This window comes from Perna viridis, chromosome 2 (assembly GCF_037379345.1).
Source record: "Perna viridis isolate PV_CMFRI_1.1 ecotype Kerala chromosome 2, ASM3737934v1, whole genome shotgun sequence".
NCBI lineage: Eukaryota > Metazoa > Mollusca > Bivalvia > Mytilida > Mytilidae > Perna > Perna viridis.
In genome coordinates, this window is record NC_142446.1 from 61,919,470 (window position 1) to 61,938,941 (window position 19,472).

General features: G+C 33.9%; 1 protein-coding gene across 1 annotated transcript; it reads right to left on the reverse strand.

The window, feature by feature from the left end:
* Positions 1–3,505: 3,505 nt before the first annotated feature.
* LOC148626366 (mannose-6-phosphate isomerase-like) lies at positions 3,506–15,152 on the reverse strand. Its single transcript, XM_088570295.1, has 8 exons — positions 15,006–15,152; positions 11,413–11,552; positions 10,266–10,463; positions 9,254–9,395; positions 7,798–7,980; positions 7,160–7,333; positions 6,401–6,615; positions 3,506–5,071 (listed from the first exon to the last, which is right to left on the reverse strand). Exons 1-8 carry the CDS (start codon positions 15,091–15,093, stop codon positions 4,859–4,861), a joined length of 1,353 nt encoding a protein of 450 aa, XP_088426421.1. The 5' UTR covers positions 15,094–15,152; the 3' UTR covers positions 3,506–4,858.
* Between the last annotated feature and the right edge of the window lie 4,320 nt (positions 15,153–19,472).

Consider the following 19,472-nt stretch of genomic DNA (forward strand, 5'->3'; position numbering starts at 1 on the left):
TTTATCATACCGTGCTTATGTATGTCAATGGAAGTCTGATAGATGTGATACACTTATAATTTCAGATTTTTTTTCTTAATTTGCTGAGATGTATCCACCACACATTGCATTTTAGACACAAATAATAGTACAGAGATAGTATGAATAAAATAGATAATATTTGACTGGTTATTAATGTACAAATAGCGGGAAACTTTTGCAATAGGTGGTGCAATTTGTACAAAAATGTATATTGAACATTTTTCAGGTCTCTTTGAAATATCTTAAAATTATTGATTATTCTCATGTTAATATCATATGGCAAAATATAGAAATGACCATTTCACTCTTATTGATACTTCTACAACGTTAGTGATTGGAATTCCGTTCCTCCATACCCCAAGGATTGCAAGTCCGAAAATAGCTTGCCATACAACCTCTAGCACTGCTGGAGTATCTTATGGATAGATCCCCATTTGGAAAAGGCACTTGTGATTTTGTAAGCATCTCCTAGGAACATAAAAGACCTGCGAATATTGGAGTAAGAATTAACAGAATTGTGAAAAGTTATATGAATACGCAAGCAATCATATATCTTGTCAGACTATGCACGGTAACAGCAGACAACACCAACTAATTGTAAAACTAAAGAGTCTTTTGAACTCGCCAATAACTCTCAATTGATTCACAAGGGGTTTATTTCGCACACATGTGTAAAAGGACAATGCTAAAAAATAAAATTGACAGTTACAAGAATATAAAGGATGTAAAACAATAAAATTCTGATATTAAAAGTGGAATATCTGAAATATATATTTAAAAAATATTAAAAACAAATTGGACAAACTTGATGAGAGCAGCAAGCGTAATTTTCATTTATGAAAAATATAATCTTCATTAGAAAGTAACTTCTATTTACTGTTTAATGACTTCTCAATCAAGAGTATATGTTATAAAATAAAGTCTTGAATTAGAAAAGGTCGATATAATAAAACTCCATGCACTGAAATATGTAAAATTGTGGAGTTATTGAAGATTATATTAAAATGTAATGTAAATCGAATTCTCACTAAGAAAGAAGAAACTAAATGGCTTCCTTGCCTATTTTTAAACTGTTTACTTTCATATTTTATTTTTTTTTTATTCAATTACTTTTTATTGATTTTTTTAAATTCACCTTTTCAGACATTAATATGCAAAATGTAATATAAAATTATTTGATTCCAGTATTAAATGATATAAAATAAATGATAGAATTTTAAAAAAAAATATTATTTTTCCGTAAAAACTCTACATATGTATAAACTGTGACTATATATCCTGCGCCTTTTTATCCGTGAATTTTTCCCCACATTCAATATTATTTAAGGACTTTATTCGTTTATTTACATATTAATAATTATGTTTCCATCGTTTTGTCTTTACAATCATTTATTTATTAAGTTTAATTTAAGATAGTAAGTGTAAAATATATAAGAAAATTATTATTTCTTTTATGAAGTAATTGCTAATGGCTGCCACTTTGTTAAATATTTATTGACATTTCATACGTATACTCAGTCCTTTGATGCGTGGTTCCTTTCGAATATTGTTAACTTTAAACGAATAGCAATATCTATTTCCTATTAAAATAGCCCCGGATGTCAAAAGAATGGGCCCGAGGCAGCGCAAAGCTTGTCGTCAAAGGGGCTAAATATTGCTCAGAACCCTGGCCGGGGGCCAGGGTGCTCTTCCCCAGGTGGTGGAATGGGGTACCTCTGACGTGTTACATGCTAGGGCCGTCAGGATATAATACGGAAAACCTGACCGCAAATTTAACCATAGTGGTGCACTGTGTTGGGAAAGATGCCACGTTCCTCGCACGTTCAAGAATCCTGCTGTGGTATTCGATAGGAGTAGGAACCTTTGCTCTCGCCACAGCAGGCTAAATTGCCCGACCCTAACCTCCCTATTTCTAGTGGCAATCAAAATTTGTCGACCCTATTTTCCCTGTGTCCCATTCCATTTTTTCATTTCATCATCATCATCATTTCATGTTCATTTTATCATACATTTTATGTTCATCGCCTGAATATAGCTGAAATTTTGCTGCTCGGGCGTGAAACTCCAACAATCAATCAATCATCCAATTAATACATTGCCATGCAACCACACATTTTTACACATAGCCCTTTCCCATGCAGTTCCACATTTCTACACATTACATTGAAAAGCTTTTAACTCTGCGATAAGTCCGTTTTGAGAACAAAAAATAAAATAAATGTGTGATTGGGTATTTTCGCAATATTTTCTAGTACTGGAATCACGCTAAAAACATTTGAACGGTACTTTTAACAGCAGACGACTACCGGTGCAGTAATTTTGGATAAAATGGCTGCCGTCGTAAACACTTAGGACGTCATGTCGGATTTCTCGTAAATTGAGCAAGATCCTGAGCAAGTTTTGATCACAGAAGTAGTATCGCACACTATTGGTGTATGCAACAACACAAGAATGAAAGGTAGAGCACTACGAGTGTTCATCAAATGGCTTTCTGCGACGGATTTATCTGGTTGTTTCATTCTATTGACTTTTGAAATATTTAAATGACAGCAATGTACCTTTAACTCCGAGATATTCGGTATCTTGGTCACGTTGTGTCGCTTTCGACTTGTACTTTCCTCGAAGGTATATGATACTGAGGAAAACCACTCAAGAGAATGCTTTAACCTCTACAAACTATTGAAAATGATGTCTTCTACGTTAGTTTTGCTGTCTGTATTTATACTGTATCTGTACCTTTCATTGTATAACTTTGCACAAATGAAATTATGGTACCAAGACTACTATAATCTATGTTGATTGCAAATAATTGTACAGCAAAATTTAATGTTGATGATGTGGTCTAAAGGGTGATCGTTATTCAAGAAATTATTCACAGAGGCTCCATTTTATCATTGTTTTTCCTCGGACTGGCCATTTATGTTGCCTTATTTTACTCCAAGCACCATTTTGCGACTCATGAGGTTATTTATACATGTATTTTACTAAACAAGTTGAGAATCCCACCATTTACTTCATCAAAGATGACAAATTTTGTCCCAAATTTCGGATATATAAGAAATGTGTCATGTATATACATACACTGATATCATTAATATGTTAAAATATTGTTTACGCAATCACCAATACACATTCAGCAGTTGTAAGCAATTCATTCGAAGAAAACAGACAAAAATCTTTACAATAGCGGGCTCGCTCTTAGTTAAACGATGGTGTTCCGTACTCTGAACTTACATTAATGTGTTACTCACAACTGTTCACTTGTTTTCAAGCCCTGAGCATCTGGGTTTGTAAGGTTGGGTTAATTTTTTTTAAATTAAGGCAAGATAATGTAGTAATTTAAGTAAAATTAAACGCATTGCAGGGGCATGTAACTCTGTCATATCGGTAGATTGCGGGAGTTTTCATGCATGTTTCAGACCACCACTTCTGTCTAATTCTTACAAAGACTGGTACAATACTGATAGAGAAAACAATGCATTAGTAAGAAAATATTTTTTTTATTATAACGATATGTAATAATAAAAAAAGAACACGTGTCATATGTTACATTTCTTTACACGATATTTTAACAAGAAGTTAGATCACCTTTTATCTTCCGCATCATCGTTCAAGTCAAGAAGTGTCACAATGCTGTGCAGAATAACTGCAATGTACCACACCTAGTCTTACAGCTTGTGAAATATAATATTTCGCATGGCACAGCTTGATATGACAACAAAGGTCAAACAGTTTTGGCAATCATACGATACGGATGACAATGACACGGGTGACGACGATACCGAGAGCGCCTTACCATTATAGGACCACGAAAAATTGCGACGATATAAAAACATTACTCCCATAAATCTACACTACAAGCGACCGTTTTACAAAGCCCTTTTCAAGTGTTGTCACTACCAAAGTTTTCTTTGACCAAGAAAACTTGGTCCAAGTTTCTGAAGGCCATTGGCCAGATGAGCTATTGCCATCCCTTGGCGTCCGTTGTCATCACCGTACATTAATGTCGTTACATTTAAAAAAAAAACTCTTCTCCTCTGAAACTACCAGACCAATCAGAACCAAACATGGTTTGAATGTACCTTTTGGTGTTCTGCATAGAACTGATGTATGGTTTTTCATTCCGTCAAAAAAAATGGCCGCCGTAACTAAAAATAAAACATGGGTCAGACAGGTGTTTTTCGCAAATATATTTCCAAAACCGTTAGGTTTCGTCGAATTCTATCAAGTGCCGAAATGATCCTCATTATAAGGCCTACAAAAGTCTGCATTAGGTCAAGGTTGTTAGATGACCCCTTGTTAGATTTCTTGTCCTTGAAAGATGAAAAATGGTGTTTGTTTTTACAGTTTTCAGCCAATATCTTGAAAGATATGATAGATACAAAAAACATTCAGTTGCTGAAATGATCCTTATGATAAGGCCTACAAAAGTGTGCAGAGATCAAAGTTGTCGGACGACTCCTTGTTAAGAGTTATTGCCGTTGAAAGGCGAAAAATATGTTATTATCAGTTTTCAGCCACGATATCTTGAAAACTATAATAGATAAAAAGAAACTTTCAATTGATATTGATGAAATGATCCTTATGATAAGTCCTAAATGATTGTACAAAAGCCTTCTTTGAGTCAAAATTATCTTTGTAAACATTGATTCTCGCCTGTTTTCAAACCATTCCCAAGAAAAAATGATAGTGACAACAGATGACTTCGACCAAGAAAATGATGAAAAACTTTGATAGTAACAACAGGGCTTAAGACTTACTAACACATAAATTCCTAACAAATAATTGACCACAGCTTTATTAAGTTCATCTTTTATGCTGATTGAGATGCCAGATTCTAGTAGGTACAAAAAGCTCTGTATATCACCATGTTGATGGAATGCAGTTTAATAGTGACTATTTCGTCAGTTACTATAAATAGAACAGTCCCTGGTTTCAACTTTATAGATATATTGTTGGTACTGCTTACAGCTTCCCCTAATCCAGTTAATATTAAGCATATGCTCGAACTGTTTAGTGGTCGCATAGAGATATCTGTTCCCCCGGTTGCCTAAAAGTAGATTGAAAATTAGTACATCATTAGCCTCGGTTCCCCGAGCAGACATATGTAAAAATTTCCTCATAATTTACCGACATATTACCCGGTTGATAGGTTATATGGAACGAAAATGATGGTCTTCATGAGACAACGGTACAACAGACGGAGCATGTTTATATACTTAAGTTTTTTTGTTTGTTTTTTCTTTCTTTGGATTTGTGTATGCTTTTTGTTGTTGTTGTTTCTCTCCAGTTCCTAGCTTCGTCTGAATCTCTTGAATTTCGAGTTTTTATATATCAATGTTCCCCTAAATTCACATAATTGATGTCACTTACATGTTGCAGTTTAACTATCAGTCTTTCAAGTTCAAATCGGTCCATAGTTTTTTTTTTTTTACTTTAATGCCATGTGGTATTTTGGGTGTTTGAAACTGTGTTTCGCTTTTAAAATGCCATGTCGAGGTATTTTGGGAGTGTTTGATTCTGTATTATCTCTTTCAAACTGTTTTGAGGAATACTAATTGTGATTTAGAGAAGAATTATTGACAGGACTTAAGTGTTAAAAGTGACAGTACCACTATTGACATGATGGAATACAATATTACTACTAAAACAGTAAACCAATATGATCAGTTTGAGTTTTAAAAATCTCAAAAAAAAATAGTTTTCAAAATATTTTAACTTTTCTAAAGCATACCCTTTTCTAAAGTACAACCGAACTCTGGGAAATATTTTCAGAAAACAAATCCTATAAGGCTTAATGTAATTTCCACTTAATATATTTCTACTACCTATTTTATGGCTTAGTATTGTAAGAGCTATGAATAACTAAATCATGTGCAATCAACTCATTTGAACATCTTAAGATGGCACTAAAGATATTCGAGTTACTTGCATTATGTAGCCTGAGCACATGGCTTTTTGTTTACAAATACTAGTACATCAAATATTCAAATATACTTGTTCCAACATTCAAACAAACAACATTATATTTAAATAACAGGGCGAGTTCAGGTGAGGGCGTAAAGGGCGCACACCCCCTTTTTCAAAGAAAAAAAACAAAAACAAAATACTACCGTAATCTGCTAAATATTGTACATGTAATAAATATCCTAAAGTTGGTATTAGGGCGTGACTTCGGACATATCTCAGGATAGCCTCGAGAACCGCACCCTGGATCGCGCCCCTGAATATTCAAAATTAAAATTGCATTAAGTCTAATGGGAATTTCTTAGGTCTGACAAAATTCTGAAAATGTTTCTCTGAGTTTGTATGCACTACTGAAAACCAAAAGTAGTTTTTTTCAAAGACTAATAATACTCAAACAGACTTAACAAAATACCTTTAGGAGGGACAAAGTGAAATCCTGAACTCTTGCATCGTATAAAAATTCCGATACTTCAAACTTTTGTTGGAATAATGTTGGTTGTAGTTTTATGTGGTCTGTTTCGAGTTCAAGAAAATTTGCAGTCTGGCAAAAGGCCTCCACATCGCACAGTTTATTGGACAAAGCGGCTCTTATTACATTGTGAGAACAAGCCATGCATTCTATACAATCTGAAATCGGAAATAAATTATTAAAGCCTTATTCATTGTGTGATTGTTTATAACGAAAATGCGCCTTTTCATGATAGTTGACATATACGAGGAAGGATAATCCCCCACATATTATTGTGAATTCTATGTCCATCAAGGTCTACTTATCGCATGTTTTCGTATGTTGCATTTTGTAAAAAAAAGGCTTTTAGGCAGTCAAATCATGTTAAATATACATTTTTTTTTATTCTATATATTTTCATCTTACATATTTAACACTAAATCATGCTTCGTGAAGTGTGTTGAAAAAATATTAACGGCAGTGGCCGATCCAGAAAGGGGGAGGGGCAACATGCCAAAATGGGAGGGGTACTCCAAAGCTCTTCAGTTTTTTTAATGTAATCAAACAACCAACTTATTTTGATAGATGGGCACGGTACAAAGAGAATGTAGATCTCGATTATTTATGTAGAAAAAATCAACATATTAAGTGTAAATTTTTGTTGATGAGAGAACCCCGCTCTGCAAAATACTAGACCCTTCAGGAGGGCTACTAAATACTTACCACCGGACAAGTATGCATGAGGTACGTTACTGTCGATAAAAATAGCATCTCCGGGATCTAGATCGATAACATTCATGAAATATACAACAAAAACACCAACGTCTCCAGGATATTCTATAGAAAGCTTTCTTACAATTTCTGGTAGAAACATAGTCGTGTCTTTACCAAGCGATTCTGAAAAAAAAAATCATTATTCAGATAACTCAAAACGACTTGTTCCCTAGTCACCGTGTCTGTGCAACAGACTATCAGAGTGAGTGTCATTTGGCCACTTAATTTCTTGATCGCTGAACTAGTTTGTCATGAAAAAAATTATGCCAATTACGTCTGTATTATATACTGAATTATTTCAACATCTTTGTTCTGTCCTAAATCAAATCTACGACTTGAGGTGGACGAACCGGCTATTTTTGCAATAAGTTTGGGCGTTTTCGATTGGTAGTCACTTTTTAAAAGAATTTTAACAACATATGAACATGTGAACAGCTGTGTATAGCAACGGAAGGGGAACAGGAGTCCCAAACATGCTATAGATTGCACACATGAGTACGCCATAACACAACTTTGAATCAACGATCGAATCGTACATACTTTTAGTGGTTGGGCTAATATAAAAACTGTATAAATATGGATCATACCTAATGTACATATTTCTTGTAACAGTGCAGCAATTTCTAGTGCAATCACATCCTTACTCTGTTTCAGCAGCGCCCTGAAGCAATCCCTCATTGCTTTTACACAAATATTCAATTCTGAAGAATCACTTGCATTTAAGAGGTTTGAGTAATCAGGTCCAATTGCTCTTCTCAGTGGTCCTATATCTAAATAAATAAACCAGACGTCATAATGCAAGTCTTCGTAATTTTAAATGTGAAGAATAGGAAGACACATTACACAAACTATGTAAAGGCAAGATACCCGAAGACATCACGCGTATTATTGCGTACGAATGCGTTTCATTTTCAAGCAATCGATACACCACTAATAGACGGTATCTATGAATTATTTTTACTGAACTGAGTTAGTAGTCCAAGAAGTTAAAGCCTTTAATACAATTCACAAGGAAAGATTTTTAGAGATTCTTTGGCACTATGGAATGCCGTCAATGACGATAGACTCGATAGGAGGTTTTTTAAAGTTGGAATTTATACAAATGTTTACGCACGGTAGGTAAAATATCAGCTTTAATTACATCGAGAGTCAGGCAATGTTGTGTTCTTTAGCCTTTTGATTTATTACAGCGGTGGCTTTGGGTAAAAAGCAAACAACTGTCAGCGAAAATAACATCAATATTACATGTATACTCCAAGTCACCTCAGATTGTTTGCGTTGTTTTGAAAGGAACCGTCGAGTAATTACAAAAATAAACGCAAAAAAAACGCAAACAATCTGAGGTTACTTGGATTATAGATGGACAGTTTCAGTCTTAGTGGATGACCTAATGCAATCTCCTGTGCAGAGGAATTTTAAAACTTTATGTACTTCTGTGCCACACTCAGTGCTGTCGCCCCTTAATGCATATTAGTACAGTACACCAGAAACATTTGTAATGAGTAGTGCAATGGTTATTTTGTTCACATCCTGTATAGTAGAGCCTATAGATAAGCTAGCCACAGTAAATCTGGAATTTGTTATACATATTGTATGTCTACGGAGAAGATCGACCTCAGCAGCTTAACTCTCCCATCTTGAGACAAACATGTAGAATACACCGTGGTAACAAGAAAATGCTTGGTGAAATCAATTCATAGTTTGCCTCAGTGTAATTTACATTAATTCAAACAGTAATTTTCAATGTTTGATTAAATTTGAAAGTATTAATTCTAAGATCATCTCCAAAAGAATAACTCTTAATATCTCTTAATGCAGGAACATGAACTTTAAATTGTTACTATTTCATGTACTGTCTACTGATGTAGACGACCAAAACAGGGGCATGAACCAATGGTCGACACAAAAGATACAATTAAAGACTATTTAAACCAACACATTTTACTCAAAAAAATTGCCCATGTTTTTTCGTTCCTTTAGTCAATGGAGTGACATAATATGATTTAGCTCCTAAGTTGGCGATATATCAGTACACAGTCATACTTTTGATGAAATTTGCCACTTCCTTAACTGATCTGAATCCACAAAGTGCTTTGAAAGTAGTTAAAGCAACGGCCATCTCTGGTTTGTGGTTAGAATCCGTGTATACACTTGGTTCCGCTTTATGTAGTCTCTCAGCTGTAATCTGTTAATAGAGTTAACTGTGGGGTAGTCGAAAATTAAGCTTAAAACATACACTTCCGCATGGAAAGTTCTGCTGTTCGTCATCAAGCCCTTATAGCAATATATGTTTTGAAAATATTGGTGTTTACTATTTTTGGAGTTATAAGATCAACTTCGTAACTTTCAGGATTCGAACAGCCGAATTGTTTTCTCTACTGTAACGAATCACACTTTATGGCTAAACTCTTCAAAGATCCTTTAAATCATGATCTGTTGCGTGAAATTAATGACACTTTTTATAATCTTGATGATATTTTGGACGTAAAGAACTTCGAAAACTGTGTTCAAGATATCTACCCAAAAGGACTTAAGTTGACCAAGTCTAACAAATAGCACTAGTAAACATTTTCTTGATTTAGATAATACACCAGAAAACGACACTCCTTCATTAAAACATATGAAAAAAAGAGATCAGTTTGATTTTCCATTCTTAGATGGTGATATTCCTGAAACACCCTCCCGCGGTATTTACATTTCACAACTGACCCGTTTGCCCGTGTTTTTTATATAAATATTTTAATGAACGCAACATGTTCCTGAAAGCTTTTGCACAATCAATATCACAGACCTTGTTTTGATGGTATTGTCATACTTTAATATATGATCTAAGTAATTGCAAGCAATTATGTGGGTTTCTTCTTTGTCTATATGATTCCATGGACAGAATCGAATGCATTATCAAGTGAATATTGTGGTGTGTTTGTTGTTTCAGTTCATTTTTGATCTTGCAAGTGGGAATGGCTGAGAAGAAGTGGGAATGGACTTGAAGAGGATATGAAATGAATTTAACAAAGTAGGGGAATGCTTTAAAGCTTACTGAGGCTAATATTACCTTGTCAGGGTGAACTTGTACAGCAAGTGATTTTTCAATTGACAGAACTTTCATCAAGAAAGGCAACTGTCCATCGGAACAACTGTTGCTACCAGATCCAATGCATGACGGGTTCCTCTTTAACCAATCTGGTAGAGTTTCTATCCGTCCATTGATATTTAAAGTTGACGGAGAAGTAGGATGAGTGCCCATCCATAACTGAAAACAGAAAAAAAATATTTATTGTTAAAATCTTACGATTTCGTGTTTTATAGTGAATATGATACGCGGATGCCAAATATAAACAACTTCAATTTGAGTGACGTATAAAAGCCGAATATTGGACAAAAATCCATCTTTGAACACGATTTAAAGATAAAATAGTACGTTTAACAGTATCATTCATCTGATTTTCTGCACATGGTAATGATAACAAATATATCACGGACGTCAGAGAAAAAGTCAAAAGAGTAATCAAGGGAACCAAGATTCTAGCGGCAATCAAAAGAATGTAATCCAGGGACAAAGACCAGACATGGAAAACAGACAAACACAACAAATAATGTAAAGTAACTAAAATAATACATACAAAGTAACAAAAGTAAACGGGCAATTCGGACTCCACTAAAAACTGGGAGCATGGACAAGCTAGGTACACCGGTAGGGTAAGTGTCCTCTGCTTTTCCAAAAACACCCGCCGAGTTGCTCGTCAAGTCCGGGGTAGACGAAAGCGGAAAGGAAAGCTATGACACGTTGAATAAATCAGTTTTCATGTCGCAGATGGATACACCGTAACGATCCACGCCAAGTTCATGATGACGACCATAGAACTTCTGTAGTGATGACTTCAATCTTGTAGCAACATATCTCTGTTCCAGAAGCCTAACTGTAGTCTAGCGCTATACAAAAAGTCTGCATAGTTACGGCGAGCTCCGGCATAACGTATGCGTTTTGATATGAAAACTCCGTATGCAGGTGCTGAAGGTATGTTGCCACAGATGAAAGGAAAGTTGAAAATTCTGAATGAAAAGTCATCACGTTTAGTCAATAGTTTTCCTTTACCACAATGTCTAAACAAATGACGCTAAATTGAAATTCAATAATTCCATTTCATTTTGTTATGAATCAAATCATATTTTTCTTAAGATGTATTTCATGTTTGGTTTACCTCTGCGTAGTGTTGGTTGCTATCGATTTGAAAGTTTGGATCAGCAGACGATAACAGTTGAGCAACCATACTATTTACCCCTCGTTTTCCCCACTGATTGTTCTGTGCGCTGCAGTTTATTTCAAACATTCGGTCTTCATCTGTAAGATGCACAAGATAAAGTATATTCACTCTGTTGTGCGAACACGATATGATACAACAATTATCATTCGATACCCAAATCCGTAGAAACTTCAAAGATTACGTTACACTACAAACTGTAAATTATGTTCCGAAAATAGTCCATGAGTATATAAGGTTTCATACAAATAGAAACTAGATCCGGTTAAACAGTAGTATTGATTGTTTTCTCTCTATAAAACAGTTTTCAATAATTTAATCATTCACTTTTCTATACAAATGCATAAGTCTGAATGTAATGCTTAGTATGGCACGCCGTTCACGTCACAAGAATGGGATTAAATTACACACTCAAAATGTTTGTTCTTTCATTTTCTTTGTGCAGTCAGCAATTTATGGTGTAGTGTTATTTTATATCACATTTTATACTTTTGACGAGTATCAGTGGCCGTTCATGTCAAAATAGGGATATTTCTATCGGCTTACATATTTCTATCGGCTTACTTTTAACAAGTACCGGCTTACTTTTCAAAAGTATCGGCATACTTTTCAAAAGTAAGCCGATACAAAAACTTTATGCATAGTGAAAAAAGTAACGGCATACTCTTCAAAAGTATCGGCTTACTTTTCAAAAGTATGCCGATACTTTTGACAGAGTTTACAGAGATGTGTAGCCAATCAAATCGATCGTATCAAAGGTGTGAACCCATAATTAAACGCGCGCTTTCTTCTATGCAAGAGTTAAGATTAAACAAACCTCATGGTCATATACTTTGGTTTTGTTTTTTTTGTTGCCATATCAATAACGCACATCTACAGTTTTTTTTCTTTCCCAAAACGACCCCCTATCAACCTTTGGAGTATTTTTTTATTTCCAAATTTCTCACTTGGTTTACTGCACCTGGTCTCGCTTTTCCTCGTACTTTAAACATTTATTTTTCTTTAACTTTTTTATGATTTTTGTATATATTGTATTATCACTTAGTTCGTTATAGTTTCATTAGTATTCATATTTTTTTCTTTCTTTATTTTGTTAGGTTATCAATTTCAATCTTCTAAATTATATAATATATTTAAAATATAAATTACAATATTAAAGCGGGATAAAGGGTCGACCATACAGAGTCACTGGGGTATATACAGGTCTTTAAACTCCTATCGTCGCCATCTCTGCTACTTGAATTTGAACGAAAGCCTCACATAGATCATTTGTGTTGGTTTTCAGAGAAAGAAGAAATTTGCGGTGACTAATGACTTTTGGATAAGGATATAAACAGGATAATAGATTAAATAAAGGAGACAACATTTTATACCATTATGGTTAATTGAATTAATGCAATACATCATACATGTAGGCACCAATTATTATAGCCCTTATTGCTACTAATAAAATGAGTTAATTATTACATGTCAGCCTTACTTGACTGATTCATAATTATACAATTGATTGTTTATTGTTTGCTATTGCTTCTTTAATTTGATCTTTTTAATTATTTATAGCTGAATTTTTAACTGTCACATGCCCAAAGTGGCAAGCGATTTTATGTACAATATATAGAGAGATTGTTTATTTAATAAAAGGAAACGCTAATAATTTTAAAGTCTTCACTAAGCATCATTAATGACCTCCTGATGGGACAGACATAGTTTATAGGCAGATCCCTGGCGTTCAAGCTATCGCGTGGTTTAGGTGAGAAAATGCTCAGATGTAACGGAACATTGGATTGGTTAATATCTAAAACAAAATGTAAGCCGTTACTTTTGAAAAGTAAGCCGATACTTTTTTCACTATGCATAAAGTTTTTGTATCGGCTTACTTTTGAAAAGTATGCCGATACTTTTGACAAGTATGCCGATACTTTTGATAAGTATGCCGATACTTTTAACAAGTAAGCCGATACTTTTGAAAAGTAGGCCAGTACTTGTTAAAAGTAAGCCGATAGAAATATCCCTATTTTGACATGAACGGCCACTGATAGACGAGAACAGCATACTTACTTTTAGAATACTGATTTTTTTTATATACATGTATATGCCTTTAGAGTATGGAGGGCAACCGAAGTCTCAGAAATACATACAATATGACTTAATGTGGGTGCGTTCCTTTTATGGACAACACCATCCGCGTCCTTATGTCCTGCAGGGCAATGTCCTTTGTATTTTTTAATACCATATATGTAATATGCAATATGATGATACGACACTACACAAAATGATATGATTTAAGTCAGTATGTTGTAGGCTTACATGAAAAAAATATTAACTCGTTACAAAAGTCTCGCACCATTTACTGTAATTGCGCTACCGAAATATTTAAATAACCTGTATTTTTTGTTGTTCGTGGTTCGATACCATGAAAAATCAATGTCGTGGAAAAAATAATGTTTGCTTAATTGCTTAAATTCCGATCTAAGTTCTTTACTTTCGCACAAATTCATTTTATCCTGTACAATAATGGGGCTAGATGGTATCAAGTGGTTCTTAACTCGAACCCTATCCTTTTTACTACGTCTTCCATGAACGACTCTATTCACTACGCTGCTCCATCGTATCATAATTGATACAGGAAAGATAACGTAAGCATACAAGGGTCTGAAAAAAATTGTCACACCACGGTTGAGCACCAACAGACTGACGTACGGACAGCAGGGTCAACATAAATACTCGCGTTGTGTTTTAACTTGTTTAATAAGACAGGAACAAAACGATACACAAGTACAGTACAGTAAAAAGCCAAAACGTTAAAGTTCTGAGCGAAAGTTCCTGGTGCAAGTCTCCAGCCAAAGTCTCTAGCCAAAATAATACTGCTGCTTATATAGTTAGAGTTTAGCCAAAAAACAAAGTGTAGTAATTGTTAAAATGAACATTTATGTCTATTAACTGTAATTAACTATATCAATTGCTGGTCCTAAGGTTATATATTTAAGTTCATGCTAAGTTTAATAGTGTCCGAGAAGTCCATGTAAAGTTTAATAGTGTCCACAGAGTTCGTGTAAAGTTTAATAGTGTCCAAAGTATAGATCGGGTTGACCATGATAGGGTTACAAATTCTCAAAGATGTTAGAACTGTCAAATAGACCCTTTTGTGCTAACATTGGGGTAGTCGATGAGCATGCGTAGAGCATGCTCAAAATACACTTCCGCGAAGAAAACTCTTTTGTTCTACCCAAGCTCTACCTCGCGGAAGTGTATATTGAGCATGCTCACCAACTTACCACAAAAGGGTCTATTGGCGAAGCCAATTTTTCCAAATTTTTGGTTGTTCCCTCCGCAGGATTCGAACTCGTACCATTATAACGCCTGCACTAATTTCAACGCCGGTCGGATAATGGCTTTCGCTGGCCGTCATTCATCCTCGTAGGATATACCTAGGATTGTTATTTGGTTGTTTAAAGAACAGTTCATGAAGGTTAGAGGATCTATTATATATAAAAGAATGAACATGGAAAAAAAGTACTTGTGAAAGTTCTTACCTATGCTTAATTTGTTGAATTTCCCCGATTGCTGGTAATCCGACTTTCTATCCATTGCTATAATACTGCATCTGAATAGCTGTGGCATTAAATCTTATGTCAAACTTTTATAAGTCATCCGATAAGTCATATATAATTAAAATGTTTGGAATAAACGCCCATGAACACACCTCCCGGATAGGCTAAAGTACATCAGTTTATTAACTTCTATAAAGGTGAATGTACGCCATAATCCGTATATTTCTTAGGTATGGATATATTGCTCGCGGGATAAATCTGATTAAAGAATTTGCGGCACAATAACCACATTTACCAGTATTTTTATTTTATTGATTTTCTCAACTGAAGATTAATCAAAACTATTAACAATCATCACCATCCTTGTTGTTGATTACTTTTGATTATTCTTGATCCTGTGCATGTTTTCGAATGCTGTGGTGTACGTACATAGTCGCAGGAGCTGAGTATCTCTGGTTGTTTGGCTAATACCTATGCTATTTTAATGGTAGAAATATGTGACGTATGGGATCTAACAAATATCGTAAAAAGTCCAATTTGCTTTACAAATATAGCATGCGCACATGCAAGCCGAAATGATGTTACACTGACAAATGGAGCAAACTTCAATAGGACACTTAAAATTTCAACAGTGGTCTCAGTGATGTGCGCAACATAATCAACAAGTAAAGAAAATTAACCATCAATAAAAAGTGAAAAAATTATAAACGTTTGGAAAACTTTAATCAGCCTGCTTTTATTGAAGATTTAGAAAAGGTCATATTTGTAAACAAAGAAGATGAGAATCAGGGTGACATAAATACTACATGTATGTATGTCTATTTTGAAAAAAAAAACAATTTGTTAATGTGGTTGAAAAGCATGCAACAATGATACTCAGAAAATACTGTACAAAAACCTGCTCCTTTTATAAATAAAGAGTTAAGATCAGCAGTTTATAGAAAAAAGACAACTCAATAACAAATTTATCAAATGTAAAACAAATCTTATTTTGGAAAAATGCAGCAAAGAAAGAAATCTAGTGACAAAAAAATTAAAAAAAAAAAAAAGAACTCCGTTAAAACACATTTTTATGAAAGATGTTTGGGTGGATCGAAGTCCAAAGATTTTGGCCAACAAAAGGCAGCAAATTTTCTTAATGAAAATGAAAGTATTTATAAATAAGCATATTAACTGAAGTTGCAAACACATTTAACATTTTTTTTTCATAAATGCAGCAAGAGACATTGGAAACAATGATCTCATCGAGGAAAAATTATTCGAGCATAATGGAAATTCATGAAAATAAAAACATATAATACGAATTACAATTTAAAAATATTGAATAAGATTTTGTTAACAAGAAAATAGTAAAACTAAACACCAAGAATATTACAGGCAATGATGGTATATCTGTCAAATTATTAAAATTAGCAAAACCTGTGATTGCAAAACATATCACAGACGCTAGAAAAAAAATCTGTATTTCCAAACTAAAACAGACCCAAGTTACACCATTTCACAAAAAAAAACACACAAGTGACTACAGGTGTGTGAGCATATCACCCGCTATAACAAAATTCGTTGAAAGAGTCATTAATAACCAACTCATGAAATAGTTTATGTAACACAACCTTATAAAAATGTCATGAAAGAGTAATCAAGGGAACCAAGGTTATAGCGGTAATCAAAAGAATGTAATCCAGGGACAAAGACCAGACATGGAAAACAAACATACACAACAAAGATCATAAAGTAACTAAAATCATATATACAAAGTAACAAAAGCAAATGAGCAACTCGGACTCCACTAAAAACTGGGAGCATGGACAAGATGCACCGGTAAGGTAAGCGTCCTCTGCTTTTCTATGTATTTAGTTTGGCTGGAAATACAATCTACTGTGAAAATAAAGTAAAACTACTTAGGGTAAGTATTGACTTTGAACTGAAGTTCAACAGTCACATCTCAAATATTTCCAAAAAGGCATCAAAACAACTTAATATACTAAAAAGAATTGGAAAATACATAAACAGATTAGACAACCTTACCATATACCATGCTTACACATTATCAAACTTTAAACTGTTGTCTATTCGGTGTATTTCTGTAGCACAAGTAATACAAACAAAATTGAAAAAAATCCAAGAGTGGGCACTCTGATTTATTAATGGTCACTATCAAAGTAACTATGAACAGCTGCTAGAAACATCTAAAATACTACTAAGAAATTAGACGGATAGATCTACGGCAACCCAAGTATTTAACATCTTACACAAAGGGAATCCATAATACTTATGGCTAATGACTTAATAAACATTAAAAACACCAAATATTATTTTAGGTACCAGAATTTAACTGCAATTTCAACAGTAAGAACAACCACATATGGCATAAAATCATTCAGGTATACTGCGGCCAAACTATGGAACGAGCTGCCGAACCATTTTATAACATAGACATTTTTCAGTCAGTTAAAAAGTCTCATATATGCATAGAATGGCAGTTCGTGTAACTGCACTGCATGCACATAACTCATGCTTTTGTTTAATTAGTGCCTTTTATGTTCTTGTTAAATTACATCGGTCGCTTATAGTGCTATCTGATCTGTTACCATCAATAATGGTTATGCTTATTGCATGTATTGCCAGCTGTTTATATCTAGCCTAGTTTCATTTCTAGAGTTTGCATGTATGTGTTAAAGGGCAGAACATAGTGTGACATTGCCACATTGTCTTTTAAGACGTAGCCATGTTCATGCTTAGTTGCTTTGTGGGTATTTAATGCTGTATGTCTTATGTGTAGTATATTATTGTTTCTGTTATTTATGTCGGTGTTAAAAGCTCATTAGAGCTTGTACTGTAATGTTTTGCATGCGCCAACTTTAAAGCTTTTGAACTTTGAAAAGCCTCGTCTGCTTCCAAATCCACAGTCTTTGCGCATGAAGTTTTGTGGTAATGGTTCTTTTTGAACCATTCAAAACTAACTGGGCATACCCCAAAGTCAGCCTAGGCCTGTTATGCTCAGAACCGAGTTAATGTAAAAAGATACGTAATATAAGTGTATTTTAATGATGTACTTCATCCTTCAAAAAACATTTCTTCATTTGTCAAAACCTATTTTATAAAAGGCAAAGAGAAATGATATACTAGGGTTGTTACAACTTGTCTTAAATATCATCACAGCAAAGAAAAAAGAAGAGTAGGTAAAAAGTTTAAGAATGATATTTTTACAAATTAACAAAGCAAAATAAAATTCATTTTGCCATCTGTTTCACGTATTTCCTCAAACTACTGCAATTCAGGAAATAAGTTCGACGAAACAGAACTCCAACAAAATTTGAGGGGTCATTTTTTTCCGGAAATATGTCACACATCTTGGGTTCTACATACGCAGTATGTATGAGGTTGAGACGAGTTACGATGACAAGATGCTTTAGTCATTAGCAGATCTAAAACCCTGTCAATAACCAATTATATGTTCTGGAAGACAATTTTATTTATCATCATTTTTTCTTAGGTTCTAATTTTCCCATAATTCCAAAACCCTGGTCAATATCCATATATTCTGAAAGGCATATAAAACTACCAAGATACATTTGTATCCTTCACAAGGCAAAGACATGTCTATAGTACATGTAGTCCAACATGTCATATGAAAATTTTATCACTATTAAGATATCCACACAAGGCCCGGACATATTTGTGACAGTCTGGGTTAAATTATTTAAACTGTAACACCCTTTTTTCAAGTATTTTATAATTGATGTTTGGCACAGTATCGGGACTTGCCTCCCAGGTTTTCAATTCCAGGACAGGTGTGATGATATATTTTTGCATATTTCATATTCGAGAATATTTTATGTCACGCATTTTGTCAATTTTATCAAATCAGTTGTATGGATCAAATTCCACTTAAAGATTATATTTTCGTAAGGATTAGAATTAAAAAGTAGTCAAAAGGATGTGTACAAATTAACAAGGTAGAAACAGGATAATACTTAATAACTAGATTTGTTAAGCTATTCAATAGATTTTATGAAGACGTCCATGAAGGAACAAGATTATCAATTAGTAGATTATAAACGGAACGCAGAGACGGAGATAATTCGGTATGTGAAAAGAATTTGTAGCCAGTTTAATTACTTCTGGTTTGCAATCAAATATATATCGGATTCTCTTCTCTCTCACTTACAGGTGTATGGATGGACTTTGATGCAAATCGATTTTTAATTCCTTTTATTAGTAATAAATTCAAATTATTAAATTATATTTTTACGATTTCACAGCAAAGCAAATTTAGATTTCATTCAGTAAATTCATTTAATCCTTATTGCTTAGTACATCGTTGGGTTATAAGTAGTTTTACAAATCGAATGTAAATTTATGAATGAAAATATTTTAGTTATTAGGTCATAGGATAAAATAATAGTACATCAAATCTAATTTGACCCCCTACCCCTAATATTGAAA

Coding starts and splice junctions, on each gene's coding strand:
- LOC148626366 (XM_088570295.1), bottom strand. CDS start 15,093: ATGCCACAGCTATTCAGATGCAGTATTATAGCAATGGATAGAAAGTCG. Junction 10,464..11,412: donor GCAACCAACACTACGCAGAG/GTAAACCAAACA, acceptor TTCTGTTTTCAG/TTATGGATGGGCACTCATCC. Junction 6,616..7,159: donor TCATGCATACTTGTCCGGTG/GTAAGTATTTAG, acceptor TTCCGATTTCAG/ATTGTATAGAATGCATGGCT.